At 48.5% G+C, this 15,651-nt stretch overlaps 1 protein-coding gene across 1 annotated transcript in view; it reads left to right on the forward strand.

Moving 5' to 3' along the window:
• LOC133372086 (kinesin-like protein KIF19) overlaps positions 1–15,128 on the forward strand; it is a 37,884-nt gene extending 22,756 nt beyond the window's left edge. Inside the window, exons 10-18 of the mRNA XM_061600319.1 lie at positions 926–1,088; positions 1,598–1,626; positions 1,996–2,129; positions 5,460–5,643; positions 6,194–6,464; positions 9,885–10,006; positions 11,040–11,176; positions 13,615–13,723; positions 14,655–15,128. Coding sequence (XP_061456303.1) covers positions 926–1,088; positions 1,598–1,626; positions 1,996–2,129; positions 5,460–5,643; positions 6,194–6,464; positions 9,885–10,006; positions 11,040–11,176; positions 13,615–13,723; positions 14,655–15,128 — 1,623 coding nt within the window. The remainder of the gene's footprint in view (positions 1–925; positions 1,089–1,597; positions 1,627–1,995; positions 2,130–5,459; positions 5,644–6,193; positions 6,465–9,884; positions 10,007–11,039; positions 11,177–13,614; positions 13,724–14,654) is intronic.
• Positions 15,129–15,651: the final 523 nt, after the last annotated feature.

A 15,651-nucleotide genomic window follows, 5' to 3' on the forward strand; every position in this document is an offset into this window, starting at 1 on the left:
GGATATGAAAATCATGAGAGAGACAAGAGTCCTTTAGATCGTTCAAGTAAAGAGTGAATAGAAGGGGAGCTAAGACACAACCTTGTCTTACTCCTGTGAACGTTGGGATGGAGTTTGTTAAACCATCCGAGGGTCAGGCTGTGAGTGCCGTTGCTTATGTAGCCAAAACATCACTACCCATGCACAAGAGGGAACTCTTGCCAGGTCTGTGGGAACCCCAAGACATACAGGAGTACAAACAATATTTAAGGAAAATGAACAAACAAAAGGGAAGGAACACCCCCAAAACTACCCAATGAGGACTGAGTGTGCTCAGTTGCCACGGAATGCTGACTGACTGCTTGTGGGATAGGGTGGGAAAACCCAGGAAACTGGAGTCCTAACAGAAGCATTCCACACTGCAACATTCTGTTGCTGTATGGCTCTGAAAACCAGCTGCTGTGGAGCTTTTTGTTGTTGCTGTGTGCCTTCAAGTCGATTCCGACTTATGGCGACCCTATGAATCAGTGACCTCCAAGAAATCCATTTCTTTTTTCAAGCACTGCTTGTGGAGGCATCAGGTTGGCCACTGTGGGAACACATAAAAAGCTCCCTTAAAGTGAGTCACAACATTGGTTCATCTATTGTCTGCACTGACTGGCAGCGGCTGTCCCGGAGACGCTGAGGATTGAACTTGAGACCTTCTGCATGTACAGTAGATACCCAACCACTGAGCTATGGTCCTGGGAAACTGGAAGCTGGATGAAATGTTTTGTTGTTTTTAATCTGACCCAGCAGAATCCTTTTTACGCTCGTACCAATGTTCTGTTTCTAATCTTAAGCAGCTGTTCCAAAAGAAAAGACATTGCCTTCATGTCCAGCTGCTCTTTGCATCGGGTTTTATTTTAAAACGGGATGAATCACCTGGTGTTCTCTGGCCCGGCAGGTGAAGCGGAACCTTCTCAACGTCTCCTACCACATCGCGCAGTACACCAGCATAATTTCAGACCTGCGTCAGCAGATCGAATGCTTGAAGGCAAAGGTGGAAAATCAAGAAAAGGAAAAACAGCTTCTCAGTCCTGCAGCCAAAGACGTACAAGGCAGAGGTGGTGATGGTGGGCTTATATTGGCCTCTTCTCTGTCACTTTCTTGCTTCTCTTGTTTTCTTATGAATAAAGTTATATTGGTTATTTGGGATAAGAGGGGAAAGTTACTGCATGGTGGCTTTTCCCCATCCTCCTCCAATAGCAATCTCGCTTGTTCAGAACATTTAACCCGAGAGTGAGGGAGCTTTGGCCCTCCAGATGATGTTGGACAACAACTCCCATCATCCCTGACTATTGGCCATTTCTGATGGGAGATGGAGTCCAACAGCATCTCGAGGCTTGCTCCCTGCCCCAATTTAACCACATCCGTTAGCAAATCAATGTTAATAATTTCCCAGGAGTAGGTTTACAAAAATTGGCACGGGGGATATTCAGAGAAGCTCTGCCCCCCCACACCACCGCCACAAGTCCTATTTGGTGCGCCCACCTAAGTTTCGTCCAAACCAAACTTTACAGCCACAACAGTGCAATCCTTGCAAGCTTGCCATAGGCGTATGGCTGGCCGATGCAAGAACAGGAGGCTGGACAAGAAGGGCCTTTGGTCCAAACCAGCAGGGCTCTCCTTAGGCTTACTACTTGGAAGTAAGTCTCACTCTGTTCAGCGGGGCTTTCTTCCAGATCAGTGTGCCTGGGATTGCACCCTAAGTCAGGGTTGGAGAACTTGTGGCCCTTGGGATGTTGTTGGACTCCAACTCCCATCAGCCCCAGCCAGCATGGCCCATAGTCAGGGATGATGGGGGTTGTAGTCCAGCAATGTCTGGAGCACCCACAGGTTCCTCCTCCCTGCCCTAAGTGCTAGAAACATGCTTAAAAAGAAAAGGGGAATAAAGCTGAAGTGAGGAAATGCCTGTCCTCTTCTTTCCCCACAGCGGAGGCTCACCAGGACTTGTATGAGTGCAGCCGTCTACAGATGAACAAGTTGCGGGAGCAGCTGATTGGGGCCTTCAAGGAGCAAATGGACATGCGCCGCAGTCTGATGGAGCTGGAGAACACTGACATGGAGCTGCACGTGGACACCTCCAGGCATCTGCTAATGATTGCTGAGTGAGCTGAGTGGTTGATTTGCAACTATGCCTTTTTTGTCCTCTAAGACGAAAAGAATCTGGTGGTGTTAATGGGGTACCCAGGAGGTGTGGCCACTTCTGTGCTGCAAAAGAAAAAAGAGGGAACAGATTTCCATAAAATTTGCATATGCTAATTTATATGAACCGATGCAAATGTAGAAATAGTTACTACTAGCAGCCTTGTATCTGGTGTTGCTTGGGAGTTCTAACAAACCAAAAGATCAGTGCTGTTTTGAAATCGGTGGTTAAAATCAGTGCAGGTTTGAAACCTGCAGATAAAAGCCTGCTCCTTGATCTCAGGAACCATCATGTATATTTTGGTTCTGATATCTTTCATTTGGTTCAAACCAGTGCATTTTTGAAAGGTGCAGTCCACCATCTTGATTCAAAATGGCGTCCGGTTGTATCCAAACACAGACGAAAGCCCGTTCTTTGATTTCAGGGACCATCATGTTAAATTTGCTTATGATATCCAAATCCATAGCGAACAACCCACTTTCCAAAATATATAAGGAGAAGATCCTTTAAGCAGAAATGCAGTCTCACCATAGCGGGGGAGGTGGTGAGCCGGTGAGCTGTGTCTGCTCACCTTGCTGTCCAGGTGCTAGTTGTGGATGGGCAGCTTCAGGGCCCCTGCGAGCTCTCCCTTTCAAGTGGACTTGAACCAGGCAGCCCTTCCTTTAGTCTAGAGGATGCTTTCAAAGGGAGAACTGTCCTCTCAAACCCCATCAACCTGACATTGTTGGATGCAAATTATGCAGTGAAGCACATTTGCCGATTTCCCATTTTTAGCACAACTGATTTTTGCACTTGTTACTGTTTTGCATCCCTTCTCCTTCCTTCTTAACGAGGAGACAGGGCAAGGAACTCTACAGCTTAAGGCAAGGATAGGGAACCTCCAGAGGTAGGTTTCCAATTCCCATCATTCTCAGCCAGCATGGCCCATCATCAGGGACAGTGGAAGCAGTCGCCCAACAATAACTGGAGGGCACCAGGTTGGGGAAGGCTGGACTGGAGATGAAGACTGCAATCTTAATCAGCCTTGCCAGGAAGGGAGTCAGCCCCATGAAAGCTAGTGGGACTTACTTCTGAGTAAATGTGCAAAGAATTACAGTACTCCTCTTTTGCTGAGTTGAAAATCCAGGTCAGGGGCCTAGAGTATTCGTAAGAATGCTGACTCCTAAATGCCCCCCCCCCGCTTCCCTGTGGCTATGGAAATGGACTGCCTTCAAGTCGATCCCGACTTATGGCGACCCTATGAATAGGATTTTCATGGTAAGCTGTATTCAGAGGTGGTTTACCGTTGCCTTCCTCTGAGGCTGAGAGGCAGTGACTGGCCCAAGGTCACCCAGTGAGCTTTGTGGCTGTAGGGGGGTTCAAACCCTGGTCTCCCAGGTCATAGTCCAACACTCTAACTACTACACCACAGTGGCTATGAAATGAAAATGGACTGCCTTCAAGTCAATCCCGACTTATGGCGACCCTGTGAATAGGGATTTCATGGTAAGTGGTATTCAGAGGGAGTTTCCCATTGCCTCCCTCTGAGGCTAGTCCTCCCCAGCTGGCTAGGGCCTGCTCAGCTTTCCACAGCTGCACAAGCCACCCCTTCCTTGTCCGCAACTGCCAGCTGGGGGGCAACTGGGCTCCTTGGGACTCTGCAGCTTGCCCACGGCTGCACAGGTGGCAGGGCACGTAACCCTGAGCCACTCACTGTGGGGGTGATCTTTAGCTGGCCCTTGACACCCAGGAGACATGAGTGGGGATGTGAACTCACAGACTCTGGACTCCCAGCCAGGCTCTCCTCCCCACTGTGCTATATCAGCTATACGGTGGCTACAGCCTTGTCTTTACAGAGCAGCCTCTAGTTTTGTTTGTGCCCTGGGGCCACTAGAGGGCACTGTGGTCTGATCTATTTATTTATTTATTTATTTAATTCGATTTATTAATCGCCCATCTGGCTGGATTTACCAGCCACTCTGAGCGATGTACATAACAAAACATATGAAACAATAGAATATCAGAAAGCAAACAATAAAAACTGTAGCAATACATGATAACTAAACAACAAGGTAGAGGCAACTCAGTTTCAATAATAGGCTTCTCGCCTGTATGGTCCGAGGTGTAACTAGAGATAGTTAACACAAATCTGGTAAGAATCTAGCAGAGGGAGTAGCCAGGGAAAAGACAAGAGGAGGATACAATGTGCTTTCAGATTGAGATGATGATGATGATGATACATTGGCCAGAATGCAGGTTCATCTTACAAATGGCTGTTTGCTGCTTTGATATTAAACAGCCGCATTCTCCAGAGGCAGAATCAGCATGCTTAAGGTACCAGGTTTGATCCCCAACATCTCTAGGGAGGGTGGGGGGGAGGCTCTTGGCTGCAACCTTGGAGAGCTGCCACTGCCAGTTGGCACAGACTCAAGGGAGTAGGTGGGAATCTCAGGCCTGGGGACAAACTACAGCCCTCCAAGCCTCTCTGTCTGGCCCTTGCCACATCCCCTCTCCACGGGCCACATTTCTCACCAGTTCTGCTCCACACCCTCTTCAAATGCTCTTGCGTGGCTGGAATGCGTCCTTGAACTGTGGTGGATGCTCTTGCTTGCCTAGATGGAGAGAGAGTGGAAACCTCTGAGTTTTGCGCGCCTGGAATGCAACCTATTGTAGAAAGGTAAGTGTCTGCCCGCTTTTCTCTCTGGCTGTGCTCACCGTTGGAGCGCAGCCCCAGGAATGTGGCCCTTCAGGCTGAAAAAGTTCCCCCAGGCCCAGTATATACAATTTGGAGCTATATGGACCAGTGGTCTGACTTGGGAGAAGGCAGCTGCTTGTGCTAGTACATAAGAGGCCAAGAGGCCGCTGGGTGGGTTGTGGGTGAACAGGAAGCTGCCTTGTACTGAGTCAGACCTTGGTTCATCTAGGTCAGTACTGTCTACACTGACTTGCAGACGCTCTCCAGGGTTTCAAGCAGGAGTCTCTCCCAGCCCTACCTGGAGATGCCATTGGGGATTGAACCTGGGACCTTCTGCACGCAAGGCAGGTGCTCTGCCACTGAGCTATGGTCCTTCTCCAATCCTAGCTCAGTAGTTAGGGTCCCTGGATTCAAAGCCAAAGTACAGCCACATACCTTTAAATCAGCCTGGTGGCCCTCCAGAGGTTGCTGGACTACAACTCCTGGTATCACCCCAGGCCATTGGTCATGCTGGCTGGGGCTGATGGGAGTTGGAGTCCAGCCACATCTGGAGGCCACCGGCTGGGGAAAGGCTTGCCAAGATGTAAATGGCCCTTGCTGTGGTGCCCTTCCTTGCAGCTGGGAACAAGAAAAGGCCCACCAGGCTGGCAAGTGTCCCGAGAAGCTGCAGCTGAGCGAAAAGGAAGAGGTAGCCATGGAGGAGGCAGAACGAGGAGAGTCACCGGAGCCTCATGAGGTCGTGGTGGCCAGGGAGGAGATCAGCATGCTGTTGGCAGAGCAGCGGAAAACAGCTGCCTTAAAGGTAACAGTGAAAGCAGGGGTGGCAGGAGACCTTCCAAGCGAGAGCTCTGCAGTGTCATTCTCCTGATGGTGTAGCATAGCTCCAACATATAAAATGATATTGGAGACCATGAGAAAGTTGGAGTTGAATGGCAAGGAGATGCAAAAATTACAGTCGGTGATAATGAGAGCTGAAATGTATGGGTCTTTGTCCCCACCATGGCCATCAGGGAAAGGCACACCGCTAGCCTCTTACGCCAGTAGCCTCTTAGCAGGCCAGTAAAAAAATAATAAGTGCAGGCTAGTGACCTTTTGAGGACCCTCCGTGGCGCAGAGTGGTGAACGGCGCTAATGCAGCCGAAGCTCTGCTCACGGCCAGAGTTCGATTCCAACGGAAGGAGGAAGTCGACTCTCCGGTAAAAGGGGTTGAGGTCCAGTCTGCTTAGTAAACGTCGCAAGACGTCACCCTTAGAGTCGGAAACGACTCGACACCTTTACCTTTACTTTAGTGACCTTTTGTGGGCTTATTCAGGAGGCTGGCTCACGGGCACCTGTTCCCTTCCTTAATTTAGGTAGACCTGGAAGAGCGGCTGGCAAATGCCAAAAAGAAAGTTTCCCAGATGGAGAAGCTGTTGCCGGCCCAAATCGCCAGCAAAGACCAGCAGGAAGTTCTGAGGCTTCTTTGCAAAGCTCACGAGCTGGAAGTCGGGAACACGGAGCTCCAGGCCAGCGCTTTGTGCAAGGAGAGCCTGCTGTGCCAGAAGGATTTTGTTATCCAGCGCCACCATCAGCACAGGCGCCTCTGCGAAGAGATCATTCAGCAGCAGCAGTCGCTGATAAGGGGTAAGGCTGGAGCTCTCTGGGGAGCGCTTTTCAGCCTGCATGGTGGTAACCTGGTGGTGATGGTGAAACGTGCCACTGGTGGGTGGAGTCGGAGGCAAGAAGTGGGTGTGGCCAGAGGCAAAAGTGGGCAGATCGATGGCGGCTGCATTCCAGGCAGACAAAGGCCAGAGGTCTCGATGTACATCCAGGCATCTCAGCGTCCGGGCAAGCAGGAACCACGACCAGCGTTCAATAACCATGCTAGCCCCACTCAAGGAGGGTGTGGAGCAGAGCCAGTGAGGAGAGGGGGTGTGGCTTGGTGGTTGGACCACAGCCTGTGCAGTCTTCCTAAGGGCCAGGTAGAGAGGTCTGGAGGGCCACAGGGTTCCCTGTGGTATAGATGACTGCTGGATTGGAGGTGATCTATTTCAGGGTGTGTGTGTCAGGAAACCTTTTTCTGCCCAAGGGCCGCATTCCCTCTGGGGCAACCTTCTGAGGGCCACATGTCAGTGGTGGGCGGGGCCAGGGGCACAAGTGGGTGGAGCAATGGATATAAATGTTACCCCTGTACAGTAGGCTGGCTTCTGCAGATCCTCATGCACCCCTCTGCGCCCTCCACCCAGACAAGCAAGAGGCATGATCAGAGTTCAAGGACGCCTTCCAGCCAGGGAAAAGCACTTGGGGTGCAAAGCACGGCCAGTGAGGGGGTGGCCCTGGGGAGACTCCTGAGGGCCAAGCCAAGAAGACTGGAGGGTCACATTGGGCTCCACCTGCCTGGCCTGCTTGGACCTGGGTTCCTGGGTGGACTGAGTGCCAACAGAACCAGGCTTTGTTCTCCCTGAGGGGGTCGCCAGGTTGTGTGTCACTTTGAAGTGCAGGGAGTGGAATGATGGGATGCACCTCCATGTTTTATTGTTTTTAAAAAATCCCTCCACACAGAATACTAACACAGAAAGGTTCTAACCAAGCCTTCTCCTTGATAAGCTAATTTTCTATGCGCAGGGAATTCTGTCTGTGTGGAGGAGCACTCTTTCCCTGTCAGCGCCCCACCTGCAGTCTGAAGTGGCACAGCCCACGTGCAGGTTTGCCCTGGCCACCTCAATAAGAGCTTGGCCACAGTGGGGCATTATTGGCCAGGGATCAAGGACAGCAAGTGTTGCACAGCAGAAAAGGTTCAAGCCAATGTCATTCATTTGCTGAGATGAAAAACGGTGTCTAAGGGGGCTGGAAAGCAGAAGGCAGTGCCAGAAGGGGACCGGGTGCCAGGCAGGCAGGGCCTAAGAAGTAGTGCCCAACCATATCAGACAGCATTTATCCTCGATCAGGGAAGGCCAGTGAGGTGGCTGTGGGAGGAGCCTGTCTAGCTCTGACAGTGGACTTGCTAAGTGTGGAAGAAGTCAGTTGGGCTAGTAATTGATCTCTTCAAACATTAGATGTGATTTTGTGATGTTTGAACAGCTGTCAGTCATGGGGCATGATTGATGCATTAAAATTTGTTGTATGTATAAAACGTAGCTATAATTCATAAAGTTTTACATCAAACAATCATATGTAGCATTATGTAAGCATTAGAAAAACCTACCACTAAGACTTGTATAAATAAGGATCTTTTTCATTCAGACCCCAAGACCGATAGCCATTCAAACATCACATCTAATGTTTGAATAGATCAATTACTAGCCCAAGTGACTTCTTCCAGGCTTGTTAGGTTGCGTTTCTTTCCTTTTTGGCACAAGTCGGACTTGCGAAGTGTGCCAAACTTTTCTTTCGCTACTGCTAGTCTTAGGCCGCTTCCAGACTTTCTGCAGGCATGGCTCAGTTGTAATCTAGCAAATTTGGGTTGTGCAAAGTGGATTTGGTACTCATGCGCAGCAAACCTGCTCCCCTGTCCCCCAAAAACGTTTTTGTGGAGGGGGGGCAAGAAAGTGATGGGAAAATGGATTGGAAAATGGGGGACAAGGTCTGTGTCTGGTGACATCATATAATCTCTGTGCAAACAAACTGGAATGAATGCTAATAAACAGGAGATGTGTATAGCCTCTGTGCAAATTTTGTGCAAACGAATCAGGACGAATGCTCAATAAGCAGGTTGTGCAGGAAAGCCCATAGCAGGCCATGCAGAGTTTTGCAGTCCTGCTCACTGCCACTCTTTTTTGGCTTCTGGGGTTGGTCAGGGATTGCCCCCATTCCTTGCAGCATACATAAGGACTAGAGACTCACTTTAAAAAAAAAAGCTGAGATGTTCGAAAGTTGACTCTTGCTGCAAATCCCACAGCCTGTCCTTTTTTCCTTCACTTTCTCAGAACTGGACAATCTGTGGAGCCCCAGATAGCCTGTCATTAGAGACCATCATGATAGGCTTTCTCAGCAGTCTCTGAGCATTATTTTATTTAGCAGCAGGTGAGGCTGCAAAGAAAATGAGGGAAATTATTCTATGCACAAGTGAGACCTGCAACAAAATCTTGCCGTGTGGAGTGTTCCTGGTTAGGGATCCAGGTGATATTCCATTGCCTTTCCTCCCCCATTCCCCAAGAGTAAATCAACATTCCATGCTCAATGGAGGTGGAGCTACGACTGGATCTAGGACCCCACATGACCACCCAGAGCATGGCAGATAACAGAAGCTGCAGCAGACAGGTCCTACGTCAGCACCTGGGGTGGCCTGAGCCTTATTTTTAGAAGCATTTTATAGTTAGGGGGGGATGGCTGGGCAGGTGTGTACATGGTTACAGATGCTCATTTTATTATTTTTTAACTTTTAAAAAGACATCCTTTTCTTGAATCCAGTGGTGCTTATTCCAGGTTAACACGTTCAGTATCAGGAGCTAGCTCTACTTTATCCCTCTAGTCGTGACAGTGCTATGATTAAAGTGAGCTTTAAATGTAGGCCTACACATGCGTAGAGTATTTCTTTTTTTAAAATCAGGGTTGGTAACCTGGTTTGCTTAGGGGTCTTTTTGCTCTAACATATCGGCACGTAGCAGCAGTTAGGGCGGCTGGTAGATTGGGAGAGAAGACATATGTTAACATGCTTCATCACAACTGAAGCAATACACATGTGGCCATCTAAAGCCCCGTCTCACCCCAGACCAAGAGGCCCAGGATCTAAACTTATCTAGCTGAGCATGCTTGGTTCCTCATGGGGCTGTTTACATCCCTCTCTGTAGTTCATGCTTGTTTGTTCTTGCTTTGTTTTGGTATTCTGGGTTTCCTCTTAATGCCTCCCTCCCTTGTGCGTGAGTGGTGCCCTTTTGGCTATGCAAGGAATGGCATTCTGAAAAAAATGAACGTGCTTGTAGTAGACATATGAGCGGTTTTGCTGCCAGGCGACCATGCTCTGCCCACATCTCTGTTGCGTTTAATGCACACTCAGATATCTTGGGACATCGTGCCACCCATCTGTTTTTGTGGCATCACTGGTGGAACCTTTCTCTTCCCCAGACCACAACATCCCAATTCCGGAGCCATTGAGGAAGCTGTACCGCTTGCATTCCTGTGAGTTAGAGGAAGGGACGCTGGACCACCTGCTGGCACGTCACTCGCTCATGTCCAGTGCGCTCCGGGTGAGGCGGAATGATCCTCCCTTCCTTGCAATAGGAACAGTGAGATGGGGAGCTGCTTTGTACTGAGTCAGTCCAGGGGTCCATCTAGCCCAGTACTGCCTGCTCTGACTGGCAGTGGCTCTCCAGGGTTTCAGGCAGGAGCTTTCTCCAACCCTACCTGGAGATGTTGGGGACTGAACCTGGGACCTTCTGCATACAGAACAGATGCTCTCCCACTGAGCTATAGCTCTTCCTTGTATTGCTGTTGTTGTTGTTGTTATTATTCCACCCTTCCTCCCAGAAGCAGCAAACAAATGACAAAACATTAAAAACATCTTAAAAGTAAACCATCTTTTGCCGCCCTGGGCTCCTGCTGGGAGGAAGGGCAGGATATAAATCAAATAATAAATAAAAATAATTAAAATGAAAAAATCTTAAAAAGCAATTCTAACACAGACTAGGATAAGGTCTCTACTTAAAAGGCTTGTTGAACGAGGAAGGTCTTCAGTAGGCACCGAAAAGATAACAGAGACGGGGCCTGTCAATATTTAAGGGGAGGGAATTCCAAAGGGTGGGTGTCACAAAGCTAATGTTTTTTAGGGACCCAGCGAGAGAAAGTGGACAGCTATCGTTCAAAGGAAAAACACGTACCTTGGAGCCAGGCTATGTCAAGGGTCATCCTTGACTGACCCTAGGAGGGAGGGCATACCAGCAGTGGGTGCGGCCACCCCGTCTATCTGATTGGCTGAGGAGGGGCAATTTGCCTTCCTATCAGGCCACAGCAGCACAGTCTCTACTAATCTCTGTCTCCCTTTCTTGTTTGCCACCACTGCTGAAATTGGTGGAGTTTTAGAAGGCCAGGAAAAATTTGCTGGGAGGGGGAGATTAGGCCCCCAAGCTGGGGGGCGGGGCGGGTAGCCACTCCTGCTGTAGGAGAAAAGCTGGAATTGCCAGGGGAAGTCTGGAGAGAAGAAATGGATTCACCATACACCTTAAACCTGTGGCGTGAGGGTAATGCTCTCCATCATTCAGCTTTCTCCTTTTGTCTTCCTAGGGCAGCTCTGCTTTGGACAAGGCTCAGCATCTGGACCTAAACAAAGAGGAGAATCAAAAAAGATTGTTCAATCACAAGAAAGATTTTCTTTGGGGGCCAAAATGTGAGCTGCCCCCAATTGTTGTGGAATCAGACAGGTACTTGCAAAATTCCCAATAGGGATGGAAAGGTCTATCAATTTCTGTTCTCTCAGTTCCGCATTTTTCCAATTTTAAATTCAGTTCTCCACATTTTTTGCAGCAATTTTTGTTGAAGTATCCTCATGAAAATTCTCCAGCATTTTAGTGTGAATGTCTCCTAATAAACACATTTTTGTAGGCAGTTTTGACTGAAGTACATGTTTGCAACCCATTTCTCGTCATATAATGCATTCTTGCATGTTATTTTCACTCATATATTCATTTTCATTCAATCTTTGCCCTAAAAATACGCATTTTTGTAAACATTGTTTGGCTGGCAAACTGCATTGCAAAATTTGAATAAGCGTGAACTGCAAAGGATGGCCGAGTTTCATTTCTTGTATTGCTTCAGAAAGTGCATGTTTGATAGATTGCGCCTGAAATGAAATTTTCAAGTCTCCCCTGTGTTGTGGCAGCAGTCAGTCGCCTCTCTCTGGGAGGGGCTACTGCCTGTAACACAATTGTCACTTCCAAGAAATAGCCAAAAATTTATGGATGTGGCAGCAGGGCACAGAGGCAAGAAAGGGTCACCAACAAAACTGACTGGAGCCTGTTAAATAGCTGTGCTTAATCCTCTTGCTATACAGCTGGTATAGTGCAGTGGGGAGGACAGCCTGGCTGGGAGTCCAGAGTCTGTGAGTTCAAATGCCAGCTCATGTCTCCTGGGTGTCAAGGGCCAGCTAAAGATCACCGCACAGTGAGTGGCACAGGGGTTACGTGCCCTGCCACCTGTGCAGCTGTGGGCAAGATGCATAGTCTCAAGGAGCCCAGTTGCCCCCCCAGCTGGTAGTTGCGGACAAGGAAAGGGCTGACTTGTGCAGCTGTGGCAAGCAGAGCAGGTTAGGGAGGACTAGCCTCAGAGGAAGGCAATGGTAAACCCCCTCTGAATACCGCTTACCATGAAAACCCTATTCATAGGGTAGCTATAAGTCGGGATCAACTTGAAAGGCGGTCCATTTCATTTCAATTCTCTTGCTAACTAAGTGCTTTCGTGGGACTTTTCCATGCTGAGTGCTTTGTGGGAACGCAGGAAGCAATATAGGATGAAACAGTCTGGCACCATCCTTGGCTTTAGCAACCCACCTGATAGCCACTTTGTGGAAGATGAACAGACCGCTCTCTACATCTTTTAACAGCCCAGCTGGCTTCCATGCTAACTGTGGGGGAAGCTTCTTTTTCTGTGACCAGCCTAGAAATGCAGAGGGCTGGCAAATGAGTGGTGCAAATAAGCCCATGAACGTTATTAGCTTACCAAAAAAGAAAGAAACAAAGGAAAAATTACTAGCCTTCCGAGAGGCTAGAAGCCTGTTCTTTGGTGCAGGACACAGAGGACAGAGCTTCCCAATCTCTAGTAAAAACTAAATAAATCATTTGCAGCCTATAAACCTTTGTGGGCTGATTTACAAGGCTGTTGAAATGCCTGGCCTCACTTTTCTGCCTAGATAAGAATCTCTTTTGGTCATTGTTCTCACTCGCTCTGGCTGGCAGCAAATCTCCTAGTCAAGGTTTCAGGTGTGTGTCTGGGGGACTTTCCTAGCCATCATTTTTAACGACTGTGTAAATAGTGTGAATTAGGGTGGCAGCACCTAGCCTTTGCAACTCCCTCTTCTTACATATAAAGGCGCCATCTCCGTTGTCTTTCTGGCACCTATTAAAGACCTTCCTTTTTCAACAAGCCTTTTAAGTGGAAATTTTTATCTCAGGTTAGAAACACACTCCCTGTTCTGCCGATTCTGGTGCATCTCCCCCTCTCTGTTTTGAAAAAACAGGGGCATGTAATGCTAGTCAAACCCTGCCCCTTTTTACTGTAAAACCAGGTGGGAGAAGCTTGAGTGCATTTTTTTAAAAAAAAAATGCTTCAAAGAGATTTTGCAACCGATTGACAGATCAGCCCGTTTCTCCTCCAAGTGTGGCCAATGGAAGCACTTTGCTGTCAAACAAGTAGTGTCACAGCCTCAGTCGGTATCTGTATTGGATTTGAAATTGGTTTTTTTGTTGCTTTTTTGTTGCTAAACTCTTCGAGGTGTTTTCCTAGGAAGCACTTAATAAATTAATTAAATAATAATAAGTAACTGGAGTTGCTGGGAGCTGAACCCAAGATCTTATGCATGCAAGGCAGTCATTCTACCACTGACTAGTACCTGGTGTGCCCTGTTCGAAGAGCTTGTTTGTGTTTTTACGTGCTGCATCTCATTAGACTGAGTGCTTAAATGCAGCGAGTTCAGCCTGTTTCTTAAGGCTTTGGAAAGTTTCTCCCTATCTTGCAGGCTTCAGTCCACATCCCAGTGTTAAATAATCCTTGTTTTCCATCTGATTTTGATTAGGCTTGTTCATTTTTGTCTGCTAATAATACAAAGAGGGTGGATTTCAACCTCTCTCTCTCTTGATGTTCCTAGCGACAGCTACAGATCATCTAAAAACACCCCAGCCAAAAGGAAGGCAAACTGTGAATGGACGCACACCCCTACTTTGTTTCACTTGCTGAGAACTCCTGCTCACCAGCAGGTCAGTTTGTCAAACTCATCCTCACATTCTCATAGCAACAGCAACCCTGTGAGGTAGGTTGGACTGAGAGAGGCTACCTGGCCGCCTGTCAGAAGCCAGGCAGCCAATGTTACCACAATGCTAGTCACTGGGGCTCAACAACAGGCGACTAGGTTTCTTCAGCCCTGGCCACTTACGGTTCAGTAGCCATATTTTGTTTACTCTTTTTACAGTTAACAAAATATTGTCCTCTTGTTTTCCCCCCTGTTCAGCTTCTGAGTTTTGTTTTTTCCAAAGCTCAGAAAATCTGACCTTTAAAAAAAAACAAAAAAACTTTTAATGAAGTACCTATGTACTTTCCCCAGATGGAGATGATCCATCCCATTGATATTCCAGTTGCATTATGGCCGGTATAGATCACTCAGCCGCTTTTAGATCAGGGGCTTGGGAGCCTGTGGCCCTTCAGGTGTTGTGAACTCCTATCTCCCCCAGCCAGCATCGCCAACGGTCAGGGATGGTAAGAAGTGAAGTCTGGGAATATCGGGTGAGGGGGAATAGGTTCCCCATCCTTGTTTTAGATTGTGCTCTAGCAATTTCCTTCTCTGGGGCCCGTTTCTCCACTCTAGGGACCAACTCTAGTACTTTAACCCACCCCTTTCCAAAGAGCATTGCCTTTCTCTCCATCCCCCACCTTCAGTTGCAGCTGGGGGGAGGGAGGCAGTCATGACTGGGAGTGCAGTGAGAACTACATGGGCCTTTGGCTGGATCCAGCAACCAGGTTGTTCTGATGTTCTTATAATTAAGGCTCAAGGGAATCTGGTGGACAGTCCAAAACAGGAAAAGGCTGCCAGGTTTGCAGTGGGACCAAGGCAACCTTTTGGGTTGAAATATTTGCTAAGTACCAAACCAAAAGAGAGCCAAGTGCTGAGTGTTTGACTGCTTTGATTTCTAGAAGATGGCCTCAGGCACCCCTTCGCGAAAGACGGCCTCCAAGCTACGTTCCCCTCTTCTCCATGGCTCCAGTAGGAAAAATTCCAGTGAGGACATTGCTAGTGGCCCTCTGAGCCGGGAAGCATTGAAGGAGATTGCCGACAGCACCAAACGAATCGCTCTGATTGCCGCCCGCCGCCGTTCTCGAGTGCAGGAAAGAGATCTCAGTGGGGAGGTCTCTTCCATCCACTGTTCTGAAGATGAGACTCTGGAGCTGAAGGACCTGCAGCACAGCTTCACTCCGGAGCATTCCTTGAAAGACACGGAGCGTATCGACAGTCTCAGTGTGGAGCTCCAGATTAAAAAATGGCCACAACACAAGGCTCAGGATGAGCAGAAGGGAGAAGGAGAGAGGGAGCTGTCCTCGGAATGGAAAACCAGGAAGAAAAGATCCCGCTCCCTTGAACCCACTTCCCCCAGGGTACATTTCCATTAGGGAGAACGGGCGTATCAGCAGGTCAGGCTGGAAGAAAAATTAGGCAATGGGGAGGCGAGCAGCAGTTGAATGGCGGCTGCCAGGAATAGTTCCAATGGGTATGTGCTTTGCACTACAAGAAGCATCAGTATTTTGCTTCACAGTAAGTTCACAGATGTTGGATTCTGCAGCATGAAAAGTGAGATTCTGCAACGTGTATAAATTATGCAATTAAGCACATTTGCATATTTTTTGCACGGCTTACCTTTGGAGTTGTTACTAGCTTGCATAGTTCCATCTTCTTCCATTCATGAGGGGAAAGGGCAAAGAACTCTACAGGTGAAGGCAGGGATGGGGAACTTGAGGTCCTCCAGAGGTCGTGGGACTCCCAGCTCCCATCATCCTCAGTCAGCATGGCCCATGGTCAGGGATGATGGGAGTTGGGTCCAACAATGTCTGGAGAGTCACAGGTTCTCCACCCCTGGCTTAAGAGGAGGGACCACTGCTCAGTGGTAGAGCAAGTGCGTCGCACGCAGAAAGTCCC

The sequence above is a fragment of the Rhineura floridana genome, chromosome 17, assembly GCF_030035675.1.
Source record: "Rhineura floridana isolate rRhiFlo1 chromosome 17, rRhiFlo1.hap2, whole genome shotgun sequence".
NCBI lineage: Eukaryota > Metazoa > Chordata > Lepidosauria > Squamata > Rhineuridae > Rhineura > Rhineura floridana.